The 27628-nt window shown below is 34.3% G+C and overlaps 1 protein-coding gene across 1 annotated transcript in view; it reads left to right on the plus strand.

The window, feature by feature from the left end:
* Window positions 1-27628, plus strand: part of LRP1B (LDL receptor related protein 1B) — a 1792829-nt gene that overhangs the window by 1758166 nt on the left and 7035 nt on the right. Inside the window, exon 87 of the mRNA XM_030883038.2 lies at window positions 19855-19931. Within this exon, the coding sequence (XP_030738898.2) occupies window positions 19855-19931 (77 nt within the window). The remainder of the gene's footprint in view (window positions 1-19854; window positions 19932-27628) is intronic.

Raw genomic sequence — 27628 nt, forward strand, 5'->3', positions numbered from 1 at the left:
GTGACATCATTTCAGGCCAGAGTTCATTGGTTTAAATCATGAACATCCACATGCTTTTCACAGCGTATACTTAATCTCGGGGCTCATCTGTGTCATACACACTTAACCTTTGCTTTGCTCGCCGACAAGTGTATGCACCACAGTTAGCTAGATTGTCTAGAAATATAATGGAGGGAATGAAAAAGCTCATGGAACTGTCTCATAAAAATACATTTGCTAGAACAGTGGCTTTTAATTAGAGGACAGAAGCAGGTGTTTTTAGACTTTATTACTATACTGGATACTATAATTGGAATAGTGTCTTTTATTTAGTAACTGACTTTTCATTTCAAGTACTGATAAAACACATTATTTTGGCTCCCAAGATTTCAGTGGAACTGTCTTACCTTAATCAGTAAGACTTCTTTACAGAAGAAATAGGTATATGCTAAAATATTCCAGAAACTTCATTTCAAAACATTCTTTCTTGATTCAATTTGTTCATAACAAATACATTCTTTTCCTCTGTGAAATCTCAGGGACCACCTTTGGGGTAGCTATCAACCTTCATAACAATGAAGTTATTTTTGCATGTTGCATTTGAGCTTTAGCGATGGATCATATCTGACATCTTCCTTAATACTCCATGTCATAAACAGAAACCCTGATTGGCACCCAATAATAGCTCATGGTGGTGTCTCAGAGTATTTAGTAATGGTTTTAACGCACAATTATATTAAAATTCAGATATTTCATTTCCAAAACTCTACAATTTGTTCATAATGATCTATTTTGTTATTCAAGAAAATGTTATTCTTTACACAATAATTGTGAAAATATGGGAAGTGATTAATCACATAGGAGAAACTGATATTCTTTCTTTTTTTCTAAAAGGTATTTGAATATGTTAAACCAATGTTCCTACATAAAATAATCCAGAAATACTCCTTTAAATATCAGTCTGTAAAGGGTATATAAACTGACCTGTTAAGAAATTGATACACTTCTTAGTTCATACTCAGGTTTAGTGCCTTATGCAGCTGAAGACAGAGAGGGGACCCTTCTTTAGTCTTACCTCTGCCTTGCCTCCAACCTAAATTCCTCCAGTCATTCAGCAAGTATTTATAAGACCCTGAAAGAGTGCTAAGTCCTAGACAAGTGAAGATGAATGAAATTTAATCCAAACATCAAGGAGCTCACGAATTAGTGGGTTTAGAAATTCATAAGCAACTAATTAACCTGTGTTAACGCAGGTGTGAACACAGGAAAAAAGAGAGGGCAGTGGAGTTTTAACAGGGCAGGTGATTTGTTTAGAATGGGAGATAGGAATACATGGAAGACTTTACAGAAAAGGCAACCTCGTGTTGTCCATGTAGTTCAGATAGTTCAGTGAGGTCGGGAAGAACATTCTGAAAAGAAAGAATAACATAAGCGGAGACATGGATGTGAGACTTAGTGACCTCTCTGGGGAACTGTGAGTGGTTTAATACAGCTAGAATGAAGGGTGACTGGAGAATTGGGGAGGGGGGTGAGGAGTTAAAACTGGGAAGATAAATTGGAACCCGATTTATGCAAGTTAGGGGATTCCATAGGATCCTGAAAAGAATGTATAGCCAAAGTGATTTGAGGCAGAGCTGAAGGAGTTTGCTTTCGAAGGTGACACTGAGTGGCATGTGGAAGAAAGGCCTGGAGATCAGCTGCAGGGATCCCACACCAAAAGGTCTGCCAGCACTTCAGGTGAAAAATGATGGATTCATGGTTAGTTCAGTGTTAGTAAGGTCAGGGTGATCCTTGGCCAAACTTTGATCTAGGTACTTATGTTATCTCATTTTTAGGACCCTGGTAATGCCTGCTCTGGGGCCCAGTCTTTGTATTTCTTGTCCCTTTCTCACAATTCCCAGGCAAAGTATACATGACATTTCAGCACCACCCCCCTCCATAAATAGGTCTCAGGAATATGACCTGTCTAGAGAATGCCCTTGTGTCACCAGAATGAATATTTCTTGTGGGCATAACAGTCCACAGTAATGTTCTGTTCCACTTTTTACTCTTACCATGTATCATCAGAGGCACCTGACCTTGTAAGGTATAATCAGCCTCTGATTAAAATCAGCCAGGAAGGGCTTCCCTGGTGGTGCAGTGGTTGAGAGTCCGCCTGCCGATGCAGGGAACGCGGGTTTGTGCCCCGGTCCGGGAGGATCCCATGTGCTGCGGAGCGGCTGGGCCCGTGAGCCGTGGCCGCTGGGCCTGTGCGTCCGGAGCCTGTGCTCCGCGACGGGAGTGGCCACAGCAGTGAGAGGCCCGCGTACCGCAAAAAAAAAAAAAAAAAAAAAAATCAGCCAGGAAAAATGTGTTAATCGGAAAGGTTCAGAGCAAGCACCTTTTACTTTTGTGTATCTTTATTTCTATCTGCTTTGGGCTTAATGGAAATTTTGTCTGTGCTTTGGTTTTCTACACCCTAAAATTTATTCTGATGGTAGGAGTAATGCTTACTGAATTCCTCAAATCATTTAAGCCATGAAAGAATCGTAGAAGAGATAATGATATTCTGTTATTCACTCATTAATTCATTCATCAAATATGTATTGATAACCTATGATGAGTGAGGCCCTATGTATATTCAGAAGGAGAATTAATAACAGCTAAAACTGATTTAGCAAATACCTGTTTGATTCTAAAGTCATTGCCCTGGTTATAACTCTTATTCCATACTGCTTTCTTTGTGCTGACTAACTCCAATAAGGTTTTTACTTTTAAAGAGTTTAAGATTCATTTTGGGTAGATGAATGGATTTTAAAAAGTTAAAATACCATTTGATAATTGCTATACAGAAATATGACCAAAGTGTTGTGGGAAAACAACTGAATGGAGATCAGTTAATGATTACTAGTGGGAGAGAGAAAGGTTTTACAGATGAAGTGATATTTTAACAGTATTTTGAAAAATTTTTAGTTATTTTACAGGAGGAAATGTCTGAAAACCTTTCTTGAAAGAGGAATAGCACAGTGAGAGAATAGGTCTGAAAGTAGAAGATGAACGTTGTTGAGAATAGAACACAGGCTATGTGATATAATGGGGGATGGGTTGGGGGAGATTAAAGATATATGTTGGGACCAGTTTGTGAGGTACAGTTTATGAATGACTCAAGAGTGGGTTTATAGAAAGAAGATTGGAGAATTAAGGATGGAATTCTAGGAGACACCAATGTTTAATACTGTATTATGGAAGAATCAACAAAAAAATGAGAAGAAATAGAATTTGGAGGGGACTTGTCAAAGTGAAGGTTCCTCCAAGTCAAAGGAATAGAGCGTGTCCAAGAATATCAACTCCAGATAGTTCAAAGAGGATAAGAATTCTAAGTGGTTTATTGAATTTTGTAATTAGATGGCCATTATGAGAGATGTTTTGAAAGTGCTACATGACAGCAACCAGATTATAGTTGGAAAAGTGAAAGGTAAGAAAGTAGAGAAGACTGTAGATTCCTTTCTGACTGTTTGGCTGTGGATTAAATGAAGGAAGAACAATTGTAACTTCAAGGGGAAGTGGGATCTAAGGGAAAATATTTTTACAATAAGAAAGACATACGTTTCAAGAGGATCAGTCTTTCACTATTTATTAAGGGCCCATTGTTAAGTAACTATGAAGGATAGATGGTTCAGACATAGATATTATACTCATGTTTCTTAGAGTTAAAATTTCTAGAATATGGAAAATTTCCTAGTTTTACATAGGATACTTATAATTCATTTGGTACTAAAATGTAAATAAATAAAAATAAATTTAGTATGAAGTGCCTATGATCATGTAGAATACAAAAATTGTCCAGCTAAGAGAATATTAAGCCCTCAGGATCTCTTTCTAGTGGTTGATTCTCCTTGTAAGTGGAAATTTTTGGAAACACAGATTTTAGCTTCAGATTTCAATTTGTAGTGGTCATGTATCTTTGATGAAAAGCTAGTATGCACTATTTCATCTAAGCGCCTTTACAGGAAACAAAAATTGCTTTAAGAAGTAAGATATAGTACTTGCTTTAACTTTGTTGGTACTACATTTTTCTTTTTTTCATAGAGTAAAAAACTATTGAATTGTGCAGAACTTACACACATTTGGAAAGTCTACAAAGTATTCAGATCTATGAGGTTGACAGGTTTTTTCCACATAGAAATTTTATTACCTTATCTTTCAATTTAAGGAATAGATTTGTTCTTTGAAAGCCTTCACTTTTGTCTCTTGATGGCCCTTTTCACTTATTACTATGTGCGGAGGAAAAGAAAACTCCAAAGAAAAGCCTAGAATAAATGAAAATCTAAAGGCTTTTTTATGTTTATTTGGAGAGAGTTTTGACATTTATCAAAGAAGGTATATTGAACAATGTTAAAGCCAAACTTTAAAAAATTAATGTGTTATTTTGACAATGTTTGTATTGTTAGACAATTTTTGTTGTGAGATATAGAAATGAATAAGCCTGTGAACTCAGTAACAAGTTAACTATGTCTTCCTACTTCTAAAATTTCTCCCTAGCGTAAGACTTTCATTTATATTGAATTTAAGGTTTTTTTTTTTTGTTTTTTGTTTTTTGTGGTACGCAGGCCTCTCACTGTTGTGGCCTCTCCCGTTACGGAGCACAGGCTCCGGACGCGCAGGCTCAGCGGCCATGGCTCACGGGCCTAGCCGCTACGCGGCATGTGGGATCTTTCCAGACCGGGGCACGAACCCGTGTCCCCTGCATCGGCAGGCGGACTCTCAATCACTGCGCCACCAGGGAAGCCCAAGTTGTTTTTTAAAACGTAGACCAACCTCCACAGCATTATCTCCCAGCAATACCCACAGCACATTTCACCCTCCAGTAGTAAAGAAATGCTTGTAGCTACACTACTTCTCCTACCACTGTGGACACAGGCGCATACACAGGCTCACCACATAGCCATGGGACCATTCCACACCTAGATGTTTTTGCTTAAATAGCTCACTGGACCCAAATGTCTCTGCTGCCTTTTTCCACTTTACTCTTATTATCCCACTAGTCTCAACACAGGATTATCTCTTTGTATATAGCACGTGGCAAGTGAATAGTAAATATTAATTGACTTGGACTTAACTGAAGTTTTTTAAAAGAGAAGAATCAAATATTCAGGGTTCTCCAGAGAAAAAGAAGCAATAGGATATATATCATATGTGTCGTATATCATATATATTATATATATAAATGGGGAGAGAGAGGCATTTATTATAGGAATTGACTCACCCAATTATGGAGGTCAAGAAATCCCAGGGTCTACTGTCTGCAAGCTGGAGAACAGGGAAAGCTGGTGGTGTAATTCAGTCCAAATCTAAAGACCTGAGAACCTGGGAAATGATGGTGTACGTCACATTCTAAGTTCAAAGAACTAAAAACCAGGAGCATTAATGTTTGAGGGCAAGAGATGACGGATGTCCCAGCTCAAGCAGAGAGAGCAAATGTGCCCTTCCTCTGCCTTTTTGTTCTATTCAGACCCTCAGCAGATTGGATGATGCCCACCCTCACTGGTGAGAGTGGTCTTCTTTACTCAGTCTAATTCAAACATTTATTTCTTCCCAGACACACCCTCATAGACATACGCAGAAATAATGTTTTGCCAGCTATCTGGGCATCCCTTAGGCCAGTCAAGTTGACATAAAATGAACTTATACAGGACTTCCCTGGTGGTGCAGTGGTTGAGAGTCCGCCTGCCAATGCAGGGGACACGGGTTCATGCCCCAGTCTGGTAAGATCCCACATGCCGCAGAGTGGCTGGGCCCGTGAGCCATGGCCACTGGGCCTGCGCGTCCAGAGCCTGTGCTCCGCAATGGGAGAGGCCACAACAGTGAGAGGCCTGTGTACCGCAAAAAAAAAAAAAAAAAAAAAAATTAACTTATACACACAAGTGATATATCTATATGTGTGTATATGAATTTTGCTTTTTTGTCCGTATTTTGAGATGAATTGTGTTCAAAATTCATATGTTGAAGCTCTATCTCCCAGTACCTCAGAATGGGACTGTATTTGGAGATAGAATCTTTAAAGAGATGAATAAGTTAAAATGGGGGTTATTAGGGTGGGCCCCAATCCAATGTGTCTGGTGTCCTTATAAGGAGGGGAGATTTGGATACAGCACACACAGGGAAAGACCATGTGAAGATATATAGGAAGAAGATGGTCGTAAGCCAAGGAGAGAGGCCTCAGAAGAAATCAAACCTGCTGACGCTTTGATCTCAAACTACTATTACTTTGGTTCTATTCATTCCGTTTCTTTATGCAAATATATATTTGCAGAATATTATATACTAAAATGAAATCATGTGATAGATACTCTTTCATGTTTATTTACTTTGCAATACATTATGAACATCATTCCATGTCAATCTACATAACTAGATACTTTTATTCTTAAGGTTACTGAGTGTTCTATTGTCTGGACTTTTCCTATTTTATTTAATGAACCAGCTATCATTCTATAATTAGGATTTTTTTGTTAGTTTGTTTCTGTGTTTTGTTCTTTTTTTAAATTATTTTTTCCTAGGATAAAAACTTCTGTCTTTAAATATCTGTGTGCTTATCTCATTAGTTTTCTAGTATCAACACTCAGAAGAAGAAATATTCAGTGTGAAAGTATAGATTTTATTAATCAAACTAGCAATGATTTGGGGCAAGTTACATTGTCTGTTTGTGTCACATTTTCCTTGTCCATAAGGTGATGGGTTTAGACTAATTGTTCACTAATATACTGTAAAACTATAAAGTATGATGTATTTAATCAGAGTCACATTTGAATTTTAGTAATTTTTTAAAAATTGGGTCAGAGTCACAACCACAGATACCAATTCTCTCAAAATTCCTCTAAAATATCTATAAAGACACTGAGAAAACAAAGATTCCCATAGTAGCAGAATTAAAAATAACAAAGCCTTTATTATTAAAACTATGGAGTAACTGAAAAATTCCTGGGTCACAATTAAATATTTGTATTAATTTTTCTCTGTGATTTTATGATCTATTTTCCTGATACTTTAAAATAATGTACCACAATATATCAGGTTATATAAATTTATGTTTATAAGTTTATAAACTTATAAGTTTATAAAATAAGTTTATAAACTTATTTATGCCTAACTTCAAGAGAAGTAATAATCTTTTCCACCTATTTCTTATTATCAACCCCTAGTCTAGTATCAATAGATCCACAATCTATATGAGCTAGAAACCTAAGTGTCTGTCCCTTGGTTTCTTCATATTTTTGTCCATTTAGATAACAAAAATACTGGTGATTTTTTTCTTCCCATATTAATTCATCAGAAAATTTTTATTGAATACCTACTATATACCAGAAAACAACCTAGGCACTGAAGTTTTTATCAGTGAACAGACAAAAATATTTGACTTGTGAAGCTTAAAGATTAATGACCATTATTGGTGGAATTTGGGGAATATTTCCTTTAAAATCAATTTTCTGTATAATTCACCTTCTTTTTCAAAAAGAAAAGAAAAAAACAAGTTTAAAATTATATTTTATCAACTGAAAAGGGAGAACCAAAAAGATCTAACTCTGATATTACACTGGTTTTGAAATCATACCAATTCAGGCCCACACTGTTTTGAAAATAGCAGTATGGCAAAATTCCAAGACATTTCTTACTATATGTATTATTGCTTCTTGCCCGTAACAGGACCAATTCTCTGTGTGGTCAAAAACAATTTAACACTGTTAGTTTTTTATGTTTTCCTTCTTCATTTCAAGCAGAAGCTAAAAATAACTTTCTGTGAGCATTTTTCCCCAATCTATTATTTGTTTTTCCCTTTTTTCTGGATTTTTCCTTTTTTTGTTTTTTTGGTTTAGTTATATTTATTTGGGCATCTGTTTTGTTTTGTTTGCTTTCTGCTTTATTTTTTTTTCCTCTTTTTTTTTTTTTGGAAACATGGTTTTCCTTTCTCTGATCATCTGCATGAGTGTGTGGTTACATTTTTCGTATTACCCTATGATATTCCATATTTTATGGCTAGAATTGGCTTCTCGTCTCTGTGTGGCCTTTTGACATGGAGCATATTTCTATGAAACTGGCTTGGGAATGCTGCTTGTTTTACTCCATGGCCCTTCTAAATGTACATGTCTGTTTCTCTCTGGCAGATTGTAAATTCCTTTAAAGAAGAGGTTGTATCTGATTTATCTATTTTGCCTCAGCAGCTAGCATGCATTCTTTGTGTAATATGTGCTTAACTAATGTTGCTAAAAAATACTGTCCTGGTGCCTGTATTGTATTGTGAAATCTGGCAGCCTATGATATAAGCATCTTTCTATCATCATTGTAATACCACTTCTTACTTCATTAATACATTTTCAAAAACTGCAAGAGTCAGAAAAAAAATTTTAAGTGATTCATTTCATTATGATTTTTGGTTCTCTTTCTTATCTTTATGATATCTTCTAAAACTACCACAGGAAGTTTCCTGAGCGTTCTGGAACTGAGGTTAAATATCTCTCTACAAAAGGAACTAAATAGGCTTTTAACTTACCCATATTAAGTTATTAGTAAAACTTAATTGTATTAATTTTTGTTCTCTCTTCTCTTTGACTTTTGTTTGTTGTTTTTACCCTGGTATTTTCTCTCTAAAAAAAAAGAAAAGAAAGAAAGAAAAAAGAATGAAGTAGAGGAAAGTAAGTTGTAGCCCCTGCCCTTGAGGGACTCTGATCTATTTTGAGGAAAGAGATGAGACAAGAAGGAATGTGGCAGGGACTCTGTGGATGTGAGTGGTGTAAGATAAATGGTGCTTCTGGGGGAGTATTAGACAATAATGTTATACACTGAAATCGTTCTGAGGAACATAATATGCTTAGCTAGGAATTTGAAATTTATTCCATAAGTCCATAAACAGTAGGGGAACACTAATAACATTTGACTTATGAACTATCTCAATCATGTGTGTGTTTTAAAAAGGTCTTGATGGCATGGTGCTCTGCTGGAACAAGAAGCCCTGGGTTTGAAAAAACAGATTTTAAAATGAATTCCAATTTACAAAGGAAAAGGAGACAATTTTTTAAATTAAAGAAATGGCTTTTTAAAAGTGATTTGTTGGTAAACAGGGCACAAAAAAGAGCCAAAAGATAGAAGACCTTATACCTTGGAATTGCAGTTTGTTTTGTTGGTTTTGTTTTTCTTCTCTTTGCCTCATTTGTCATCTTAATATGGAAATACTGATAGCATCTACTTCCTAAAATTATTTTGAGGAATAAGAAATGTAATACCTGTTAAAAAAAAAACAGAATATTGTTTTCAACCTAGTAAACACTTAAAAAAAAAGTAGAACCTTAAAACTGTTCTAATAGACCATACATAAAATGATCAGTACTTGGCATAATTTGGGCTTCTGGGAGTTTGGAGGCAAAAAATAAGCTGTGGGGTTCTTAAAAAGTGCTCGTTATTAAAAATAAGCAAAATATGGCATAAATAAAAGATTAGAAGTGTGATGATTGTGATAGTAATAGTGACTGAAAAGGGAAGTACATGACTAAGCTCAAGTCCCATGAGGGACAACAGAGAAAAAAGGGCAGCAGGTCCACCCTCAAACACCTCAGAAAACACACAGGAGCTAGCTTTTGAAACATTTTCAAAGCAGATTTTTAAAACTCAGAGGGATGCAAAATGAATGTACAAGTACCAAAGGGACATTCATTAAGCGAATGATCGGAAAATTAGTCATTTTGTCATTTTCTTTGGTTTTGTGATTGTTCCATCTAATTATTTTCTTAAAAGTTTAGCATTGTTTTATACGTCCTTAGGGTGAGAAACACATAAGGAAATGTACAGGTACTAGGGAAACCTCTGTTGGGGTTTTGGGGAAGAAGATAGTGAGTTTCGTTTCTGTCACACATTTTTAAAAGGTAGGAATTATTCTTCTATATTACAACAGCTAATTAAGGCCTAGGTATTTCAAACTACTGGCTCTGCTGAAAGGAGAGGGCACATGCTACTCTTCAGGCCTCTGCTGTCAGGCTGAGCGACGCTCCTCCTTGTGGACCAGCGACCCTGTGGCCCCATAGAGAACATTTGAGAAGAGCCCAAGGAAGCTGTCAGGAGTGATTTCAAACAGATCACAACTTTTCAGCAGGGGTTTTGAGCAATTCAACTTTGGCAGCCTGTGTTGTCCACTTTTCAAGAGTCAGGTCATTGCATGTCCCTTATTTGTTTTCTGCCCCGTGGCATATTTTCAAAGCACGAAATGTGAAACGTGCATGTCTTTTGGAACAGTAAAGGCCAGGAAAATCTGTCACATCAATATCTATCCTTTATGATCCCAGGTAACAAGTTGTAGCTTGTTCTAGCTTTCACCAAGCTAGTCATGTCATGGGGAAAAACACGGAATACAGAATTTTTCTATTAAAGTTTAAAGTCCAGTTTGTGCTTTGAGAGTACAGCTGGCACTGCCTAACAGAGAACAGTTATTGCATAGTTACCCATTGGGCAGCTGTTGTTATGAAGCTTTGATGTAGTCACCTTATTTTCCCTTGATTCTGGGACATGTTCTTGGCCTTTAATATAATCAGTAAGTAAATCAGAATAACCAAAGAAACCAAATACAGTATAACTACATAGTATTTTCATTCATTTACTTGTTACCTCTTTAACAATTTACATTATTTTTCTCTCTATTAGACTGCATTCCCCAGGTTTTGCTGCTATGAAAAAGCACAAATTTCAGATGCTTTTAACAATGAAGGTTTATTTCCTGCTCATGTTCTATCCTGGAACAAGTCAAAAAAAATAAATCAATAAACCTCCAACCTACTACTTAATTCCAAACCAACTTTATACAATTTTAAGAAAAGGATCAGAGGAATATAGATTAACCAGCAACACTGGTTTAAGAGTGAAAAAAATAAATGAAAAATTCCTTACATTATCGTTAGTTAAGGAAATATTTTCTTCTTTTTCACACTGGAATAGTAGCAGGAGAAAGCCATTTTTGTTAAAGGAGTACAGAAATTTTAGCCTAATACTTCTTCCACTCAGCATACAAACAAAAATTATAATTATATTGATATTGGTGTGCCATATACAAGCTTTAAATTTAATATTCGTAGTATTATTTATCACTTGAGTTAAATTAACTTAGAGGGTGTGTAAATTTTATATACATTGTATCATTTAATCTTTCAGGAAGCCTAATTTTTTTTAACTTTTATAATGATCAACTTGCCTTGCAAAAAGGAAAAAGAAAAAGAATGGAAGGAAGAAAGAGAAGAAAAAAGAAACAAAGTAAAGAAGGAAGAAGAAAAATTTTGAGGTAGTAAAAGGAAAACATACAATAGAAAGATAAAATATAAAATAAGAAAGGAAGGGGATTTAAGGGGAAAACAAAGGTTAAAGCACAAGAGGCTAGATCTGTGGGAAATGTGTGACAAAAGTGGGAGTATTGCTCTCCCTTATATTATAAACTAAACAACCAAAGTGGGTGAATTGCTAGAAGATATATCCTTTGTGAGGAGGGGAGACTAGATTACAGCACAGTTCTGTCTAATTCCAAAACTTACACATTCCATTTGTGTCACACCATACCAGCACTTTAATTTTACACAATTATTTAAATGACTAAATTGAATTAAATTATATTTAACTACATATTTGTTTGTATGATTTTTATATAAAACTGGTTTCCATGTCAATTTACCCATCAGGCAAATGCCTTTAGAATTTTTGTCAGGGAAAGAAGATAAACGTTTCTTAGTTAGCTGCATCGTGGGACAAGAACAGAAGTGTCACAGAATTTACAACATTGAATAAGTAAAATTTTACTTATGTCCAAGTTGCTAAAATGTGATCATCTAATTTTGTAAAAGGAAGAATTAATAAATAGATTAATGAAGAAAGGGAGGGAGGGAGGGAGGAAGGAAGAAAGGAAGAAAATATTTGCCTATTACTGTGGTTCTTACATGTTAAGTGTTTTTCATAGTGGATCAATATTCTTTTCAGTGAGAAATGACTGGTAACTAGCTGAAAACATGTACTTATGAATGGAGCTATATATTCTTCATAGAATGGGATATGACACATGTATGTGTATTCATATGAGTTCAACCATGCATCCTCCATGCCTTCATGCATTCGTTCATTCATTTTAACAAACAACAAACATATTGATTGACCAAACCTACATACTGACCATGTGCTCAAGAAATGAAGAAATATAAAAATGAATAATAGATTACCCCTACCTTTAAGTAATTAGTCTAGCATAGTCATAGGCAAAGGCATATTTAGAAATTTATAAATGCATATATAAATAGAGAAATGCAAAAATAAAATGTACCATATTTATGATTGTATGTGGACCAAATAAATAAAGGTATTTATAACTGACCCCAAATGGCAATTCTCCATAATGTAAAATACTACTGTAATATTCTATAGCCTTTTAGATTTATTGAAGATATTTATCTAAACTTCCTGAATCAATTTTTAGACTACTGCCTGCATAAACCTTCTCACCTTGAGTCAGGGAAGTAATATAATACTTGGATTAGGAAAGAAGTGTGTGTTAATGGCCATCTTTTGTCATAAGCCTTCAGATGTTTCTGTTTGCAACATGTTCCTATAAGTGTTGAACAAATCTAGTGAGTGTTTTATGACTAATTGACATTTATGCAGCGTAGACAAATTTGTTAATTCATACACTTGATTTTAGCAAGTCATTTCAATTTTTTTCATTTACTCTTTTTTTGATTGCTTGTTTTGTTTTAAAACAATTTAAAAATTTTTAAAAACTTGTGAAATGCAGGTCCTAGATTTTGAGGAAGGCTGAATGGTGGTAATTGGGAAGGTGGTATCAATACTAATACAGTGTACCTTTATCAATTAAAAATGTTTGCCTCTAGAAACCTTTAGTGTTACCTTTTGGTGGATATGTAAAAATCTTGTAACTAGAACAAAGGCTATACTGAAATATCAGAAAGGAGGTGACTATCTATATATAGGAATTATTTCCCAATGATTCAGACTATAAATTAAAGTAGCTAATATCAATATCTCAGCATATGTGCACTACAACTGAAAATAAATATTTTCTAGAGAATTAGAGTTATATATCTCACTTATAAAGACATTCACAGTCTCAAAACCTTCTGTTAACACTTTCTGATATCCCTACCATTGCCCCACATTTGTATAGGACTAATAATATGCCTTAAATGATATTTAATAACTGCAGTTGACTATGCCAGATATTGCCATTATAAATTGTTTCAGATTTTACCATGTTGCACCACAGAAACCCTATGAACTAGGAAGGGTAGTCATTAGAAAAATTCCTTATTGTTTACTCTTATTTTCATAGAAAATAGAAAAATTTCATAGAAAAATTCCTTATTGTTTACTCTTATTTTGTGCTAAAACATAAAATATTCAGGTATAAGATTAGTCACTTTGTCTGCATGGCACTAAGCATGGAGATTTCCAACCCCAGCCCCCATGGCTTGATATGTTCTTAAGCCAGTTTTGGAATTGGTCATTCATCATGGCATCATGTAGATTTCCATTTGTGTTACAGCATACATTGCTTTTCTTCCCACTTTCAGCTATAGACTTATAACCACCGTTTCTAATGTAATACCCTACATTTATGTCTTCAATTTTATCAACCATATTACTTAATACTAATTTTATGATTGTTCCTTTTCCTTTTGAGTTGATGCATGTAACATATTAATTTAAGTAGAAATCATCTACTCACTCTACAAAAAACACTTTATGCCTTTCAGATCTGCTTTTAATAAAATTTCCTGGAAAACATCTAGATAATAAAAGTTTTACATTAGTAGAGATTTTGTTCTTTTTTTAATATTTATTGAGTCATCATTTCACACTTTAGTGGCTGTTTCTGCTCAGGTGGCCTGCATAGAATTTTGTGTTTAAACATTTCTAACTGAAACCAGCCAATCTTAACAAACTTCCTTTTATGGATAACTTCTTGGCAAACTAGATTTTATCTTTTATATTTCTCCTTCTTAAAATAATCACTTTAAATAATGCACTTTGTTAATTTTATTTCTTTCATGGTCACTTCTTCAACTGAAATTTCTCATTAATTGTTTTTTTTTTTTTTTTTTTTTTTTTTTTTTTTGCGGTACGCGGGTCTCTCGCTGTTGTGGCCTCTCCCGTTGCGGAGCACAGGCTCCGGACGCGCAGGCCCAGCGGCCATGGCTCACGGGCCCAGCCGTTCCGCGGCATGTGGGATCTTCCCGGACTGGGGCACGAACCCGTGTCCCCTGCATCGGCAGACGGACTCTCAACCACTGCACCACCAGAGAAGCCCTCTCATTAATTTTTACTTTTCCTAAAATAATTGTTGGTCAGAGTTTATTGAACATCTCATTATTATTTTACTTCATCACATTAACCCTTCTCAGAAATCAAAAACTCTTTCTGACCAAATGTCCTTAATATTAAAGTAAGATTAGCTTTGTCTTACTAATTTTATCAATACTAGGTAACACAATGATTTAATGTAGTATTTTAAAACTAGGCATTATAATATATAATTATAGAGTTGAACCACTTATACTTATTACAACAAACAAAAATTTAAGATACTAACTTAAGCTTTTTGAAGAAAACAAAGCAGGGTGATACCTAGCTATTTCTATGTTAGAAATAACAGTCAAATTTTGATAGAGAATAGTGCTAAATAAATAGAAATTGTAGTACAAAACTGTGTGTGTGTGTATATATATATATATGTGTGTGTGTGTATATATATACACACACACACATATATATATATCTACCAAATGAATGAAATATATATAGAGTGAATTGTTGTGGAAGTTCAAAATTGTACTGAGTAATAATATAGATGAATTTATAATTGATGGATCTTGGATTTTTAAAGGTGTTTTAAACACATCTACAGTATTTTGGAATCCACACAAAAATGTGAAGTTGGTATCAAGAAGGATATTAACACCCTTCTATAACATGTCCCTCACTGTCACTGCCAGAGACAGAATATCAGGCATTACTGACCACAGGTCTGAGCCGGTGTGGTAATTTTAACAATTTTACTACTCAGAAAATGCACTGATTTTCCTTTGTTCAGATAATATTTCTACTTTCTTCTTAAGTGACTGTACTCTCTTGGGCATGAGGGAGTAAGGAAAAGCATTTTTCCTACTACTGCTTTGAATAAGAAGGATCATAATAACTCCACATTTTATTTCTACCTCTTATTAGCTATGATTTTTCAGGAAAATCATTTGAACACACACTTCTCCATTTCATAAGATGAATAATTCCAACTCATGGGTTATTATAGAAGCTGAATAAGAATATTTTTCATATGAAAACACTTATCCTAGGACCTGGCACAAAGTTGTGCAAATGTTAATTGAACTTTATGCAAAATATTATATCAAAGGTAGGATAGAAAATTTTTGAACCATGTTAAAAAATTATAAATCTTTATGTATATATGAAATAATTTTATCTCAGAAAATTAGGAAACAATAACAGATGAAAAAATGTTTCAAAGTCAAGTTAACAAACTGGTGAATTAATATATAAATATCCTTTCCAAATGCAATAAAACTTTTTGCATTTTGCAATACAGCAGTCTGCAAGAAGAGGGGGGCAAAAAAGTGCTGGGAGCTACATAGGGTGTAAGGCTTTAAAGTTAAGAATGCCATGCAAATGTAGTCATGTTCTTCCACCAAAAGAGTGAAATTTTCAGAATTAATCAGAAAAAAAAATTTGCAACTGACTTTTAATGTTTGAATTTTCATCACTGTATGAAAATACTGTTTTATAAATCTGATGCACAAAATGTAGTCATAGTTTTATTTTTATTGAATGAGCTTTTTGGAGCACTGAAACATGCATGGCACTCTGCACAAGTTTTCTAAGGCTCCTTTAATCCCTTGTGCCATATTTTTTTTCCCCTGTGTGTAGAAAGAGAAGGGTATATTAAAAGATTTTTCATTCTGAATGTCTCCATCATCATAGTTAATAACGGCAGCCTAGCATGTAAGAGGAGAAATTCAATTTCAAATTGCTTTAAGGTTTACCTTTGAATTCCACTTTGGTCAGAAGGGTTCCATGACCTTTAAATTTGATGAAAAGAGGAAGCAGATATTAATCTCATTATTTTACTTTGAAGTCCTCCCAAAGCAAGTGACTCTAGACGACATTTCCACAAAATGACATGAGTAGTCCACGTAAGTTGATCATTATTACAGTGAAAGACAATACCTAAGATTTTAATACACTTTCAGTATTTTATATCTGATTTCAATTCCTTTTGTAAAATCTCTCTGCTACTTCAGAGTTCTCATTGTTTTGGACAGTTTAATTATATGTCTTATATTTATGCTTGTATTGTAAAAACTGTTTCTTTTTAAAGATTATATATTTATTCCCTTATATATGCTAAACTTATTTTGATAGTCCAAAAATATTTACTGTGCTTCCTAGTAATATATGCTACACTATTGCCTTTACACAAAGGTACTCCCCCGTTACAGAAAATTACAATTGAAATATAGAATATTGTAACTATACAATAATTGCACACACTGTTAAAGAACACAATAAGTTAACTATCCAAGCATTTCATATAGTAACATTCAGATGAGAATTAGTTACCCCAAACAAAAATCCACTCAGTTACTTTCAGATACTATGTTAAGAACTTCTACCAATGTCATTTAACCTTTTGAACAGTCTTGCTGGACATGCATACTATTATTCCTATCCTAAATTTTTTTTAAATGATTGAACAATATTTGGTATAAGAACAAAATCTGTGGGAACATAATAATTTATCTCAAATATCTCTTGAAGTGTGATTTGTGAAGTATTTGCATCAGGCTCACTTTGTTAAAATGCAGATTTCTGGCCACAGCTCCAAGCTGCTTAATGAAAATCTCTGGTATATGGGCCTCCAGAATTTCAACTTTAACACATTTTTCAGTTTGATAATCATTAGTCTAACCTAGAACATAAAAGGAAGAATAAGATTAGGAAAACAATATAACGATAAACAACCTTTCTTTTGAATGTCACTGGCCTTGGAGAGAAGGGGAGAAATCAAAAAGACTGCTTTTGAAGCAAATATCTTCGTACGATAATGTGAAAAGAGAAGGATAAACAATTGTTTGAATAAATAAGAATCTATCTTTCTATCTACCTATCTATCCATGATCCAACAATACTTTCATGAACCCAAAATTCATAAAAGTGTTTAAAAAGTTAAATAATTCAGAGTGGTACAGTGATCAAACACATAAGAAAAAGAAGCTGATTTTCATTGTCCTAGGGTAAAGCACAGTGGGGGAAATAACTGTAGAATAAATTTAAAAGGAAGGATATACAGATGTTTGTGATGGTAAGAAAAAAAATAAGATTTCTTGGGAGGACCATGCAGGACTAACTCAAAGATAATTGTCCAGGGATGAATAGCAGGGAGCAGTAGATTGCAACAGTACAGATTAAAGATGATAATAAACAAATATTATAAACAAAATATTCCCTGAAAGCTAAGAAGTTAAGTGTGCTTCCACAATGCAAAAGAGAGGAGCATCACGACCACTAGCAAGTGATATATTTTATCTAATATAAGTACTGGGTTCCAAGCTATGGATAAAACAGAAAATTACTCAATACTGTTAATAAATACCACCTGTCCTACTTAAATAATTTCAGAGTTTGGAATAAAAATCACAGTATCCTGATCTTCTTTGTTTAAAAATCCCTCTCTGCCCTTCTGGAGTTCTAAAGGCATATTTTTAATAACTTCCTAAAATACTTAAAACACATTATGCTCATATCAGAACATCTTATCAATTAGCATTTATTCCTCCAATTCCTGAGCAATTCCATTTTCTGACTTCTAAGCATCTCAGTGTTACGATGAGCCCCAGAGGTTCTTATCTCTATTAACACAACAAAATATATCTCAGATCATTTCTCTTGCTTAACATGAACCTGATTTAGGTTGCTGTTGTTACTGTTGTTTTTTCAAAGGAGGTAATGTAAAGAGCAAATTTTGATATTTTAATTTTAAAATAGCTTTGTACACATCGGTTATATAATAAAATTACCAAGCAATCAGTATTATTTTTTTCACTGGAGCATGTAAAATATCCTCAGTGGTCAATTAGAAAGATTTGACAAATGTAAAGCTACAAAGAACAAAAAGACTTTTGCAATGATTAGGATTCATTCTAATGATGTTTGCAAAATTTGTCTAAACATCTTATTTTGAATTATCTTTGGACTGTGTCAAGAATTAGGAACTGAAGAACTGGAACAATTTTCTAGAGCATTCAACTGCAAAACCACAACTAAGGGAGAAAACAGATTTTTTTAAATCAATGATTTTATTGGTTGTTCACTTTATTATAATTATTTGAAATATGCTCATTTCATTACCTCACTTCAGTAATACAGACAGCGTCATAGACCTGGCCTTAAAATTTATTTACCTATTTTAATGATTTACTTGTAGTATGGTATATAATAAATGTGATGTATAGAAAATATATATGTAAGCTTTTTATAAAGGATCTAAATAAAAAATCAGGATAATGCATGAGTGATGACTTAATAATAATATAATGATATTAATTTTCATTGAAATCATGATCCATACTCATAGTTTTATAATATCATTATTAATCAAATAACTATATTCTTGAATAGTAACGTTGCTGTCCATTATTCTGAAGTTAATGTATGCTTTTATGAAACAAATTTTTCTTTTTGTAACTTGAGTTTGTCAATATGATGATTTTATGAGATTTTGCCCTTGTGTTAGGACACCCGATACTGTCTTCGCAAGTACCACAAATAATTCACATGGCATCATAGAAGCCTAGTTCCCAAACAGCTTCAGCTACTTGAATTGGCTATGACAGAACTGGAAGAGACCCACCCACGGCAGTTATTTAGTTTGGCCACCATGCCCAAAGATATCTACTTGGAATAGTTCTGGAAGCGATTCTTTTACTGTGTACAACTACTTGTGATGTGGTGGTATTTGACAGTCATTTTAAATAAGAACTGAAGCCAATTAAATTGTTTCTCTATGGATTTCCTCTGACAGATGCATGTAGGCATCTTGTGTTAGCCAGCAGACATTGTTCAAACATAGCTAAAACCATTCCAGCATTTATTTTGATACAATCAGCTAATTATATGGTTGTGATTTATGTTTAAATGAAGGATTTTAATCAAATCTATTATTTTAATCCTTTGCAAGACTTCCCATCATAATGTCATGGTTCCTATATGGGAAAGACAACTTCTCTGAATGAAAACTTGGGCATATTGTCTTGGTTTCATGGGAATAGAAGCATGATCTTAAATGGGAAAGCACTATATTTCCCTGTCTCTGATTAAAAGAGTAAAAATTGTGCAGTTTGAACTATGAGACATATGACCATTTGCTGTTTGGTTGTTAGTTCCACTCTGAATTTAGAACCAGAAAAAATAAATCACAGAAACTTAGTAAAGAAGGATTTGCTTGACAGGCAAACTCAATTTTTATAGTGGCGTAATTTTCAGTACGTCTCAAATTAATCTCAATTCTTAATTAAAATTTCAGTTTTGTTATAAAATATGCCAATTTTAAGTTTAACATAGAATAAAGAAAAATGACTTTAAATTTTAAAAAGTATTTTAACAAGTGAAGTCCAATTGAAGTTACCCTCAGCATACTGACAATATGCAGGAAATTAGCAGAAATCTCTATCTAAAATTCATGAATCTGTGATAGCAGGCTCTTCCTTCATTTCATTTGGTTAAAGTTACTACATTAGCAGACTTGTGGGTTTTGTTACTCACTGATTTTTTTGTTTGTTTTTATCTTTCTAGATGTTCCACCAACTGGTCAGGCACACAGTGTGAGAGGCCAGCCCCAAAGAGCAGCAAATCTGATCATATCAGCACAAGTAAGTTTCTCAGATTAATATCTTGGGTGTTCCACATAGTATAGAAAGCATTGTTTTCTTTTTATACCATTATTGTGGGAATTGAGTCTTGGAAAATCTCCTTTATGGAATTTTGCAAGAGATCTGCAATCCATATGTTTTTTGAAAGAAGAAGCACTGAGCTCTCACCTGGTGACAGGATCCAGCGTTATGTGTGCTTTTAGGCTGTGAGGGTTCATCTCAAACTTTGGCAGTTTTCAGAACACACATCTGTAAACCTAGCTTAAGCTTTTCTTCAGAAATGTGCGTCAGCTGCAAAGTCTGCAAATATCACAATGGATGTGAGAATGCTTGAGGAAGAAAAGTAATTTCATGTTTTAATTAGAGTATTTTTCTTGAAGTGCATTCAGTGTGTTGTGGAAAAACAAACTTGATTAGTCTCAAAGTGATGAAGTATGTTAACAAGCAATTTTTAATAAGGAGCATAGTTGATTCATTGCTTCCTTATCTTTAAAGTACTGGTTTTGAAGTATATTAAAATGTAGCAACATTTTACAAGTTTTTTTGTGTGTGTAGCTATAGTCTTAGGACAGGTCCCTGATATGAAATTTTATCTACATCAATATTTTGTGTCTATGTGTGTGTGTTCCAACAATTTTAAATGATTTTATAAAGATTTTCACAATAAAAGTCTTACATAAAGTTTCCCAATTCACACATACTATCGCTAATGAGTGGAAAATTTTTGAGAAATCTGGAATAACTATCAAGTGGGTAAATATATTCTTGAAGAGAAAAAGTAATACCTCTGATTTATGAATGCTTACTTAGCAATTTTTCTCTAGTCTTTCACTGCTGGTGAGAGAGCATACATGAAAACAAACAAAAAATATACTATGGAATTTGTGAAAAAAGAAAGACATTATCAGAATCAAAAGTATATGATTTTTGTACCTTAGACATAGGCTCCCAGTGTTTGCTGATCTACTTGTTTGTTGTGCCTGTCCCCAAATAATTTATCATTGCTTGAAATACTTCAAGTGACATTGTCTAAAGTTCCACCATTTAGAGATTAACTTGGGCTAGTAAGGATGACCATCTTTGAAAAATGGCAAATAGGTATAGAATAAATAACCTTAGAAATGAGTCTTTGCATTTGGAAAAGTGAGATGCGTGATTCTGGTCATGGAGCATATGGTGTTACCTTAGAATTTGTGTGTTGTCTTTAGGAAGGGAAGGGAGAATACTGTAGCAAAACTATGGACACGTAGTTGTAGGAATAGGGCACTAGGATTTGAGGAATTGATTCATAAAATATAGGAGATGTGGGAAAATACACCTTGCCTAACTTGATATTGCAGAAGAAGAGCAAAAGAAAAAAAATACTCTCTTCTCTCTCTTCCAGGATCATACTGACATTAGTACTAACAATTCTGGAGGAATACTAATTTATATGATTTTGTGAACCAGTTATAAGACTCAACCATCATTAAGAGCATTTTTGTAATGAAAAAATGCATTTGAGTTACCAACCTGTAGAACATACTGAAGTAATAAGTTGAGAATTAATGAAGTCATGGTACTTTAGGCTTTCTTTTATGATAACTTCTCAATTATCTAAGATAAATTAAAAACTTAGTCTTTTAGAGAATCAAAACAATTTTAAATATTGATAAAATTTTCTGAAAGAAGGAAACAGAGTAGAATGTCAATTGAATTTTCAATTTATATATAAGGTCCATCTACAAGGGAAAATTTCGTGTTTGCAAGATGATTTTGAGGAGGGGTGTGCCAGATGTATTTATTGAAATGTGATGTTGCCAACCATTTGCATTGGCAACAAGCTCCCTTATAAGAAAAATGCCTCTAATTACATGCAACAGTTCTAAAATAGGAACTATCACATGGAAGGAGGAGTTGCAAGTAGTTGTAACCCTTTTTCCAAAGATTCTGTTGCTCTTTCTTCCATCACTGATTTAAAGTCATTACATTTAATGGAAGTATCAATGCACATTGAAAGGGCTGTTAGCTATGCAAATGTCAAATTATCTCAGATTTGAGCAAAGTTGACCACATAATGACTCTGTTAAAAGGTACTTATCAGACATTTGCGCTTAGAGAAACTTGCCTCAGTAACTCTGAAAGGAGAGAAAAGGTAGTTAAACTGATCCTTCCTAAGGTAGGAGGGCTATTTTTATTTTCTCAGGTAAACTCCAGTGGTTTTGAATGGTTGTCAAATGTTCCCCGAACTTGGGCAAAAGTAATCTGTTCAATAAGAAAGATGGATACTTTAGGAATGTGTTTTCAAATCTGCATTTCCACTTACAGTGAAGCATTCCATAATCATTGGACCTTGGCGCAATCAGGAATATACTGCCTCTCTCAGCCTAACTGCTATCAACTGGCACGAGATTTACCTTTCTAATTGATGAGCGGCTTTCTTAATCATCTCTGAGTAGTCATACTGACGTTCTCTGCCCCTTGCGGTTTAAAGTATCTAAAGATCAGCCTGCCTGTGGAATTAAGTGGATCTATTATTCTAGAACTTTCTGCTTAGTTTCCACTTGAAAAAGCAGAAACTTTTCTGAAGTTATTTGGAAGAGTTTTAAACTAAGGATGATTAAATATTTATTTTATACTCCTGTTTTAGATTTACCTAAAGTTTTAAGGGAGTGGATGCTCAATGTTTGGATTATGCTATTCATATCTGCTAAATTTAAGGAGGATAAAAATATACTCATCATTTTTGGGGCAGTAATGTAATGATGCTGTATTTTACTGTAGTGACAACAGAAATGTGATATCTGTTAGGGGGTTATTCATATCTTCTATTTTCCTACTTTATCCTCATGTCTTTTATACCGTCATGTTTTAAAACAGAAAAAAAAATAATTATGTTATACCAAGGAATTATAAATATAACTATAAATTGCAAATATATAGAGAAAAATGCAACAAAATAATGCCTCTGTCCTAATTATCCAAAAGCAAGTATTTATTGAGCCTCTACTAAGTGTCAAGTAATGTCTAGATCCCAGGGATGAATCAGTGAATAAGATAGTCAGGGCTTCCCTGGTGGCACAGTGGTTGAGAGTCCGCCTGCCGTTGCAGGGGACACGGGTTCGTGCCCCGGTCCGGGAGGATCCCACATGCCACGGAGCAGCTGGGCCCGTGAGCCATGGCCGCTGAGCCTGCGCATCCGGAGCCTGTGCTCCACAACGGGAGAGGCCACAACAGTGAGAGGCCCGTGTACAGCAAAAAAAAAAAAAAAAATAGTCAGTGCCTCTTCTCATGAAACTGAGGTGCCAGAGGGATAAAAAAAATAGTTAAACAAGAAAGCAAGCAAATAAGTAAACACGTAGAAAATAATTATGAGTCTTGATTGGATCTGTGAAGGAAGTAAAAAAGACACAGAAATAGAGAATGTTAGGGGAGAACTGAGGTCAGGAGTGATTTCTCTGAGATGGTGATACTTAAGCTCAGACTTGAATGATTAAAAAGGGGAGGAGACGCTAAGTGTATTTCAAACAAAAGAAACAGCAGATACAAGAACGCTAGAGTAGGAAAGAGCTAAACATGTTCAAGGGATTGAAAGAAAATCAGTGTACTGACACCAAGGGGACAAGAGTGAGAGTGGCACAAAGTGAGGATGATTATACATGACCAGGATGATAAGCAGCCTCTCAAAGATCACTGGAAGGATAATCTTTGCTAAGTTTGGAACATGATATGTTCTTTATGATTTTTAAAATAACAGTTTATCAAAATGCTTAAGAAACATCATCCAAATCACTATATATAGAGAGAGAGACACACACATTTATACATATATGTAAACATAAACTTAAGAGCAGAATATATAGCAGCAAGTCAAAAGAGGTCAATTGTAATGATATAATTTATGCTTATATTTTTCTACTATAACTTCGATAAATAAAAAATTCTTTCTTTAACTTTCATGATAGTAAACTCTTCTGGTTTCCCTCCCAACCTCTTGAAACAACTCTGTCTTCTTTGTGAGATACTTTTTTATCTCTTCTAGTTATCTCATTTTCCACATACCACTACATATATTCTCCTTGGCAATCCATAATTTCTTGATCTCGGTTTTCAACTCTTCGTTAATTACTCCCAAATTTCTATCCTCAATCCTGGTTTCTCTTCTGAGGCTGAGACACATATCCCACTGCACAACTGCTGTATCCATATTGATGTCATCTCTGTCTATATCTGTATCTCTATACTACAGGAATCTGAAGTTCCGTGTTTCCCCAAATGATCTCATCCCCTTCTCCCACTCAACCAGCCATTTTTATACACCTTGTTTTGCCTTCCTGTCTATACACATAGCTGCAAAATCTACCTGGTTATCCAAGCAACACTTAAGTGTCACTCTTAACCTTCCTTCTTTTTTAAGTTAAGTTAGACAATATAGTCCATAGATATGACTTCCTGAATTTCCTTCAACATCATCCTGTTTTTTAATAGCATAAATTCCCGGCTCATTTATGTAGCTTACACAGCCCTTCCTAACATCCCCTTTGCTTTCCTCTACAGCGACATCTCCTTCTACCACCCTCTGCTCTACTCTCCATTCAGACTGCTGTTCCTTGATCTTTTCTCCTCCAGGTTTTCATATTTCTCTCCCTAGGTTAATTCAATATCTCCTCCTCCTCTCAACCTGCATTCTCTTTCATGGAACTCATCCCTCAGGTCTCAAAGGCACACCAGTCGTCCTCCTCAATCCCAGATCTAGCCGGATACTACTCCTCTATGTTTTCAGAGCAATACATACTTTCACTAGGGTAGTGCTTATCACTGTGCTAAATAAACCCATGTGTTTGTCATCTTCTAATATACGTCAGACAAGATGAGAGGAGGGACGTTTCTATCCCCAGTGCAAAGCAGAGTAAATGTTGAGTGTGTGGAGTATAGCAACACTTAAAATATATCTGCTAAATGAGAACTGAATGTATAGTCCCTATGATATCCTAGGCACTGTGCTATCTGCAAAACAAAGATAGATAGCTTATGCCCTCAAGTTACAAATAAACTGATCTCTACAACATATGGTGAAACGTGCATACATAGAGGCATACACAGAGTCATATGGCAATATGTATTTTGAATTAGTTAATAAACACGTATTAGCACTTTCTGTGTAACAGACACAATTCTATTTACATTACTATGAGGTATATATTAATGATAACACTCATTTTATAAATGTGTAAACTCAAAGAACATAAATTTGCCCAAGCGCATGTTGCTAGTAAGCTGAGATTTGACCTTTGAGGTTCAAATTTGAGGTAGCCTGGCTCCAGAATCTATTATATCAACTGTGATGCTGTACTGCCTCTCCCATTGAAGGGGTCTCCTCAACATAACAGTTTGATAAGACAGTTCTTCTTTCAAATGGAAAAGCATTATATAATGAGGCTACAGAACAATGTGGCAAAGAAAGACTGGCTCTATTTTCTGTGAGAAGTTTGTTGAGATTTCCCCTCCACCCAATAACAAGTTCAGAGTGTGCTTTTTTTTTTTTAATCTGTTTAGGACAGTCCACCAAAAATATACTATCAAAAATATCACCTACAATAGATCTTGATTGTTATATGTTACAATATGATATTTACTGCCGTATATACTGCTTGGAAAAAATACTTATTTTGATAAATATCTATACTATATTCTAAAAATATATATATATTTGCTAGTTGTTTCTATGAATATAAACTAATTTACAAAAAATAAAGAAAAACTTGCCAAATTGCCACCCTTTATTATTTATTAGCTATACTGAGCATTATCGCAGTTACCTTGATGGCTTATATAAACTTATAAGAATGCTAGGCTCTTAAACAGAGGGCTGTAATGTGAGGGATTGGAACTGCCATCTGTCATGGGAAAAAGAAAAACAAAGTTCTTTGTTTTCTAGCATGCATAATTAACAGCATTTCTACCTAATAAGAATAAAAGAAACTATGTAGAACAAATAAAATCTAATATTCTAAATAATTTATAATTGCTTTGAGGGGAAAGTAACTTTATATACCTTAAAGCTAGTATTGATATATATTTTAAACCTACATATTTACCGCAAATTTTAGCAGAAAAAAATATAAATGATGAAGTGAGGATATTTATAAAGTTGTGATCAATCAGTTGAAGTCAGTTTATGAAGAAATCAAGCTGTTCACTGGTATTTAAAATTTGTGAACAAATGTTAATTACTATCCAAGGTGCCAGATTCTCCACTTACATTAATTATTAATAAATTACACATTCATATAAAGTTCACTTTCCCAAAACCAAGGAGGTAATGTAATATCAAACTCACTAAATCATATAGTGCTGGTAACAGCATGAAAAAAATAAAATGAGGTTTACATTTCAGAAACTGACTAAAGAAGGCAAGCCATATTTTTTCTTGCATGGAAGAGAGTTATTTGGTCATTTTAGTCAAGTTATTTTTGAAGTTCCAAATTGAAAGATTATCTTATATATGACATTTCCTTAATAAAGACTTTTTGGTATTTTGGTAAATGATCTGCGATATGTACTACCTCACACGGATATCTGTGGCTAGAGCTGTTAAAACTGATCTATATCTCTATTTTAAATACCCTAAGCAGCTGCTTATCATGCTTAATATTACCATTAATTTCTACCACAGTATTTTACATGTACCTGTATATGCAGAGGAAAATTCATATATTTAATAACTATTAACGTTTCATTCCTGAACCATTCAAGATCCTCACATTAAATTTCAATTAGTTTGGGTGTTGCTGTGTTTCTCAGTTTAGCCAATGATTAAGCTGACTTGACAGAATCAATGAGATACTTATTCCAAATAGACAAAGACTTGTCTTATGGGCACTAGATATTTGTCTGTTGGAAACATGAGATTTAGGTACTTGATAGAGCTTCTTAATACTCTCCTGTTATTAGGCAACGCTTGCATTCAGTTTTCTTCCTGCATAAGTGACATATGACCCTAGGTATATCTTACTGTGGATCGCATTATCAGTAAAAGGGTATCGTCTCCTTCTTCTTTAGAAAAAAAAGATTGCTCTTATTGCCAACCTAGAAATGGAGAGCAGGGCAGAGTTTCTCCTCAGTTTTACTTCTCCCCTATGCTCAGCTGCATAAAAACTAAGATCCACTTTCTATGACCACTTTTGAAAATCTATTCCATAGATCTGTTATTCCATTTTGAAGATGAGTGATACAACCTAGATCATTCTTATAAAGAGGGAAAGTGGACATTTACAACATAAGCCCAACACTTAAATGTGGTTTGCTGAAAATATTCTGGAACTGGAATTTGAGAAAGAGAATCCACTTTGTCCCCCTATTTTGTTGAATCAAGCTAAGAGCCCTATGTGGTAGGTCTTCATGTCTCTATTTTAACAGGTAAAGAGCATGAGCCTCAAATTTTAAATAACTTTTCCAAGGTCTCACTTCAGGTAGGTGGTGAAACTGATATTTAGGCCTATGTCCATCCAAATCCAAAACTGTTACCCCTTTTGTTTTACCAGACTGCCATCTAACTTGCCACATGTACTCATGGCCAGGGAGTATTTATAGCTGAAGGAAAAAAACTAAGGGTGGAAATATGGCCAGGGAAATTGTGGAAATGTGTGTTCAGTCACAGTTTCTTTACTTATGTCATTGCAAATAAATGTGTCTGGTGAGAATCAGAGTCAGATTGA

Source organism: Globicephala melas, chromosome 7 (genome assembly GCF_963455315.2).
Source record: "Globicephala melas chromosome 7, mGloMel1.2, whole genome shotgun sequence".
NCBI lineage: Eukaryota > Metazoa > Chordata > Mammalia > Artiodactyla > Delphinidae > Globicephala > Globicephala melas.